This window comes from Puma concolor, chromosome E1 (assembly GCF_028749965.1).
Source record: "Puma concolor isolate L17-30 chromosome E1, mPumCon1.1.hap2, whole genome shotgun sequence".
Taxonomy (NCBI): Eukaryota; Metazoa; Chordata; class Mammalia; order Carnivora; family Felidae; genus Puma; species Puma concolor.
In genome coordinates this window covers 44,708,095-44,714,094 of record NC_141680.1, presented here as the reverse complement: position 1 = coordinate 44,714,094, position 6,000 = coordinate 44,708,095, and the positions used below count along the sequence as shown (strand labels likewise).

At 54.2% G+C, this 6,000-nt stretch overlaps 1 protein-coding gene across 2 annotated transcripts in view; it reads right to left on the bottom strand.

Moving 5' to 3' along the window:
- Positions 1 to 383: 383 nt before the first annotated feature.
- Positions 384 to 6,000, bottom strand: part of NMT1 (N-myristoyltransferase 1) — a 69,023-nt gene continuing 63,406 nt past the window's right edge. For both annotated transcript variants that reach the window (XM_086687548.1, XM_086687547.1), the window contains 4 exons: positions 3,330 to 3,500; positions 2,538 to 2,705; positions 1,413 to 1,550; positions 384 to 746 (listed from right to left, as the gene is read on the bottom strand). In XM_086687548.1, coding sequence (XP_086543674.1) covers positions 726 to 746; positions 1,413 to 1,550; positions 2,538 to 2,705; positions 3,330 to 3,500 — 498 coding nt within the window. In that variant the 3' untranslated portion in view covers positions 384 to 725. The remainder of the gene's footprint in view (positions 747 to 1,412; positions 1,551 to 2,537; positions 2,706 to 3,329; positions 3,501 to 6,000) is intronic.

Sequence of the window (6,000 nt, the reverse complement as noted above, 5' to 3'; positions counted from 1 at the left end):
GAAAAGGACCAGCCCCTGCAGGACAGCCTCTGAGTAGGGACAGCCCCACCCAGGACTCCACCTGCAGCCCTGGGAGTTCTGAGCCCTCCTCAAGGTCAGCACAGTCCCTCCACCTTACCCTGCCTTCTCGAAGATAAGCATTCCAGCCCATCCGGAAGGGAGACCGGTTAAGATTCCCCACATCCTCTTTCTCCTGCTCCCCTAAGAAAAGTCAATGCCTGCTTTTTAGAACGAAACAATTCACTGTACCAGTATGTGTTTGTCTGGCACTGTCCTTGCATTCTAATTTTGAGGAATGATCTGGATTCAGTTTTTCATTAGAGACCGAGCATCCTTGTACATTTGGAACATGAAAGATATTTAAAATATTTATATATATATAATATATATATATATATACTTTTATTATTCACCCGTTAACTCCATAATATGCCAATCACGAGCTAGTTTTCAGCAGTTACATTCCCTTGATCACGGCTGCGTAAGGATGTGATTAATTGGAAAACAGGGAGACCAGAGACACGGCCAGAGGTGACATCGCGCAGCCTACGCCATCGTAATGCAATACAATTGTCAAGTTCAGCGGCGGTTTGGTAAAGCCGGTTCAGTTCTGTTCCCTTTGCCAGGGATTCTCACGTTTGTGAAAGTTGGACCGACAAGTGGTGGGGTTCCATTTTCTGGTTTGAATTCTCAGTGGCTTTATCCAGAATCTCACTGGCAACTGATTACTGTAACACCAGCCCAACCTAGGAGAGCCAACAGGGAGAGGCAAGGTTGAGTTGACAGCCATCCAAAGTCTGCCCCATGTTCCCACATGGGGTTCAGAAGGTCCAAGGGACCGGATCTGCACAGTGCCGCCAGGAGCCGGGAGCCCTCACTCAACTTCCACGAGGGGCTTCGTACATCACCCAGCTCCTTCAAGGAAAGCAACCGCCAGCAACCTGAGCCACACTCGTCATGAGGCCTCCCTCCAGCTGGTCTGTCACGCATTCTGTAAGTGCTGAGGACACCATAGCCCCGGGCTGCCCTCTGGAGCCATCAGAGGAAGGGCTGAGGGTCATGCAGGGAATGAGGGCAGTAGCCCAGCACAGGAGACGCCTCAGATCCTCTGACTCTAACCCTCCCAGCTGACCTCGGACAGCTCGACCTGCGGTTCCCTGAAGCGGTCCTGAATGCCCTGCCTCCAGCCAGCCGAGGCGGCTCATCTCGTGGGGAGAGAAGCTGGAGACAGGGTTCCTGCTTTTGTATGGCTCTGGGGCCTGTCCCCTCTGCCACCTTCACACCTGCTGCAGAAAGGGGAATGTGGACTCTGCCGGTCTGGCCCTCAGAGGGAGGAGACTTTCCAGGGCCCGGAACGCCAGCTGACAAGGGCCCAGTCCCGTGGCCCCATCCTGCTGAAGGAGCAGACGTACCTTCTCTGCCCCCATGCTGGGGCACTTCCAGTTGTAAAGGTAATACTGCAAGTTGCCGTCCCCTATGCCAAACTTGAGCTTCTCCAGAAAGGTTTTGTTCTCCATGAGATCCAGGGCATTGAACACGTCAAACCCTTTCTGCACAGCAGGAAAAAACAAGAACAGGTGAAGAGAGATCAAAGCTGCCTCGTCCTCCTGCCTCCATCATGTCAAAGCCATATGGCACAGGTGGCCAGGACAGCAATCTCCCTTCAGAAGCTCTAACTGCATCCACGTTAAATTCAGACTCCAGCCGACACCCACTCTCCATCGGAGGCGCTCAGGACACTCAGAACGCCACCACACCCGGCCTCTCCTCACTGGCCCTCCGAGTGCACACTCGTGTACTCGGCGTCCGGGTCACTGCTCCTGCCTCCCCCAAACACTAGTCATTGGCACAGTCTTCTCTGGAGACCAAGCCCGGAAGCCCTTCCTCTGAGAAGCTGGCTCCTAGCAGCTGCTCAGCACTTCTGTCCTCCCCTTACTCCCCAGACACCTCAACTACTAGGCCTCAGTGTGCACCCTGTGACTTTAGGGCCGCTGATACACTGCTAGAGAAAGACGCTTCCTAAATCTCACCAAATTGACCAGAAGTTCTAACGGGGCACAGACTAGACTGGCCACCATCTGGCTGGCCCACGGGGGCCGCTCTCAGTTGGGGCGGGACCCACGACGAAGGACTGACTGACGCTGACCTCTTCGGGTCTTTTTTCTTTTCTTTTCTTTTCTTTTTTTTTTTTAAAGCCTGGGCACCTCCCCCCATGTGCTACAGTCAGCCACTCCAATGACTCACCACGACAGGGACCAATCTCCCCATTGCCATGCTGGGGAAGTCGTAAGGAGAACCCCTTTACTCCCGGAGCAAGCCTGGCTGTTCAGGCTCCTTGGGAGCGTCTCCCGTGAGAACGAAACTCACTGAAGTAAATCAGGAGTTCAGTGACTTCACTTCATGTGGGTCCTCCTAGTTTTGAGCCGCTGGCTGAGGAGTGGTGGGCCCCTTCCTCAGCAGAGTGAGGCCAGCTGTGCTCACCACTGCTCCCACTGCCCTTCCCCACACGTGTCCAGGCCCTCCAGTCTGCTCCTCACCATTTTGGCGAGAACAAGGGCGTCGCTCATGAGGTCTAGAAGAGGGGTCTGGGTGTGGACGTTGTAGAAAGAATAAGCAGCCTTTAGACTCTTATGGGTTGGGTGATTCATAATGGTGGAGGGAAGTGTATAAAAGCTCAGGAAATCTGTCACTTCACCGTTTGCATTCTGCAGGGAAAACAATAGAAGGCAACGTCACGCACGCGCGGTGATCCTGCAGCCTGGGAACAGTGTTTCCTATTGCTTCCACACCACCCGCAGGCAGCTCTGCCCCCTCAGAACAATGGGGGCACACCGAAACAGCATGTGCAGGCAGGAGACAACACACTGCCGAGGGCACCCGAGGACAGAGCCGGGAGCAAGAGGCAGGCCGGACCAGGGGCTGACCCTGCTGAGCTCTCGCCCTGCCTGCAAACTGTCAGGGACTTCAGGCGGCTCACGCTCCCCCAGACGGTGTCCCTGATGCCCGGCCCGCACCACCTCAAGCCAGACGGCCAGGGAAACGAAGGCTTACCTGAGGAAAAGGGACCAGTTCTCTTCTACTGTGTCACCAGTGGGGACTGGGGGTTGGGATAAAGGAAAGAAGGGCCCGTGCCAAGTCCAGAGGGCACCATTTTAGCAAGTACAAGCTACAACTTCCGTTCTTCAGGGAGGACCAAGCAAGGAGGGCCAAGGAAGTCTAGGATGCCAACACTGCCATCAACCGGCTGGATCTTCAGTCACCGAGTGTGAGAAACCTAGCCGCTCGAGGAGGATGCCTCACCCGGGCCCGGAACACCCCTCCCCACTCACCTCCACCACAAAAGTGTCTATGATATTCTCCTGGGGGTAGAACCAGTGCTCCACTTCCTCCTGGCTCATGACCGGTGTGAGGTGGAACTGCTTCAGGTACCTGGTGAGGAGCTGGTGCACTACTGGAATGTCCTTTTTTTCCATTGGTCGCAGTCCAGCTGTCTTGGGAGTCTGGAATGAAGAAAGACGACACAGTATCAGCTGTGCTGTGAGCATCTTGGCTCCCTCTCATGTCCTGCAGGAACCAAAAACTTCACAGTCTCCTTTCCTACCCCAACCCTGGATCCATCCACCCAGGTGCTCAAGAGACAATCCTCAGTCACCCCTGGCGATGGCCCCTCGCTCACGGCCCCACTGCACTCAGGCCCGAGTCCTGCCTTGTCGGGGTCTCTGGCCCTCTCCCTCCTAGTGAAGGCTACGCTCTCTGGCTGAGGCTATCGCTTTGATCGCTCATCCATATGGCCCGGCCACCTGCTTAAGGAAACACAACCCATCACGCCCCTCCCTTGCTCTCAATTCCCTAACACGGAGCACAAGACAGTCCACCCTCTGGATCAGCTGGCAGTTCTGACTGTCCTGTCGTTCCAGCCCAGTGGTTCTTAATGGGGGCAACTGTGCCCCGGAGGACATCTGACAATACTCTGAGACATTTTCAGTTGGCACAAGGGGGGAGGGGCACTACTGGCATCTAGTGGGCAGGAGCCAGGGAAGCTGCTAAACATCTTACAATGAACAAGCCACTCCCCATGACAAAAAATGACCCAGCCTCAAATGTCAACAGTGCTGTGACAGAGCAAAACCCTCATGGATGCGCTGGGGAAGGCCCAGCCCAGTGTTACCCATCAGCCTAGTGGAGCCTTTCTTGGCTCCTTTCTTCCGAACCCTCGCCATCTCCCACTGAACTGTAGCTGATCTCCTCCTGGGCTGGTCTCTCTCCGGCAGACTTAGAGCATGTCACAGACCAGCTTCCAGTCTAGGCCCGGTGGAGCCCGTGGGCCCAGCAGAGTCCACACCAGACGCCTGCTTTGTCTGTCTGTTCGGACGCTGCACCAGTAGGGCCTCCAGCAGGGCCTGCTGCAAGTTAAATCCTGAAGAAAAGCACCAAACTCCTGGGAGTTCATCTTAAATCAGGATCCCACCCCACAGCTGCTTTTTCTTAAGGAAGGCTTCAGTGGAATGAAGCCATGTGATGCTCCGGAGTAAATACTGGTGCCGACAGAACATCCCCAAAGGCCCAACACACAAAGGTGGGGTCAGCCAAGCCTGAAAGCAGGGGGGAGTTACAGTTTCTGTATCTCGGGGACTGCCTGATACAATTGCTTCCCTGTGTAGAAACTGCTTTTGAAAGAGTTTGAGGATCTCTCCCCACCCAAATTCTCGCTAATCCTGATGTCTCCAGAGAACACTCACTGACCTCGTTTCTACATGGTGGCTCCCACAATGACACCTCCAATCCTGCACTGAAAGGGCCTCTCACCCACAGGTGGGGAGATCCAGAGACACCCTTCTAGCTATGACACCCCTGTAAGAATGCTCTTTGCCTGCCTAAAACTCAAGACAAGTCTGCCATAATAACAGAAAGACTTCCATCACAGCCCTCCCAAATCTGATCTTTGGGGCAGTATCTAACTGCGCTACACCGTCTCTCAAATCTGGACACTGTCGACCCGGGGCCAGTGCGGGAGGAGCCCAATTCCAGGGTGATTACGCCAGTCTGGTGGCTGATGAATCCAGGCAGGTACCCCTCTGGTCTGCAGGTGCCCAGTGGCCGTGCTGCCACGGAATGGAAGAGCTCTGTGGGAAGACACGTGGCCTTCAGAGCCGGGGGGGGGGGGGGGGGGGATCCTGAAACCACGCACAACTGGGGAGCAAGGAGCAGCATTTCTTTCATTGAGAAACTAGGTAACCTGAGACCCAGAGCAGAAAACCAGCTCACTCAAGGCTGCCTAGTCCTTCACCAGCCAAATTTGGATTGAGGTGGGCGTTGGGGGGGGGTGGGGGGTGGGCGCAGATGGCTGGGATTAGAAATTGAGGCTTACAGGGGCGCCTGGGTGGCTCAGTCGGTTGAGCATCCGACTTCAGCTCAGGTCATGATCTCACAGTTCATGGGTTTTGAGCCCCACATTGGGCTCTGTGCTGACAGCTCAGAGCCTGGAGCCTGCATCAGATTCTGTGTCTCCCTCTCTCTTTGCCCCTCTCCTGCTCATGCTCTGTCTCTCTCTCAAAAATAAACATAAAAAAAGAAAGAAAGAAAGAAAGAAAGAAAGAAAGAAAGAAAGAAGAGAAAGAAAGAAAGAAAGAAAGAAAGAAAGAAAGAAAGAAAGAGAAAGAAAGAAAGAAAGAAATCGAGGCTTCCCTCACAGGCTGGGGTCACCCCTCCTTTCCCTGCCCACCAGATGCTCTAGAGCGTATTCATACTGGGCTCTGGGCTGCGCTGCAGGTCAGTGAGTAGATTCATCTTGCTCTTTATACTTCGCTAAGGCTAAAATCACAGAGGATAGATGTTCTCTGAGCTCATCAACAGATGACAGGGAAGCTAGCCCAGGTGCAGACACTGAGAAAGCAAAACTAAAATAAAACCCTTGCTACAGACAACAGAAACAGCAGAGGCAGGACGGCTGGAATCCAGAAACGACGAAGCGGGTCACTTTTCTGATGAGCTCCCGCTCCC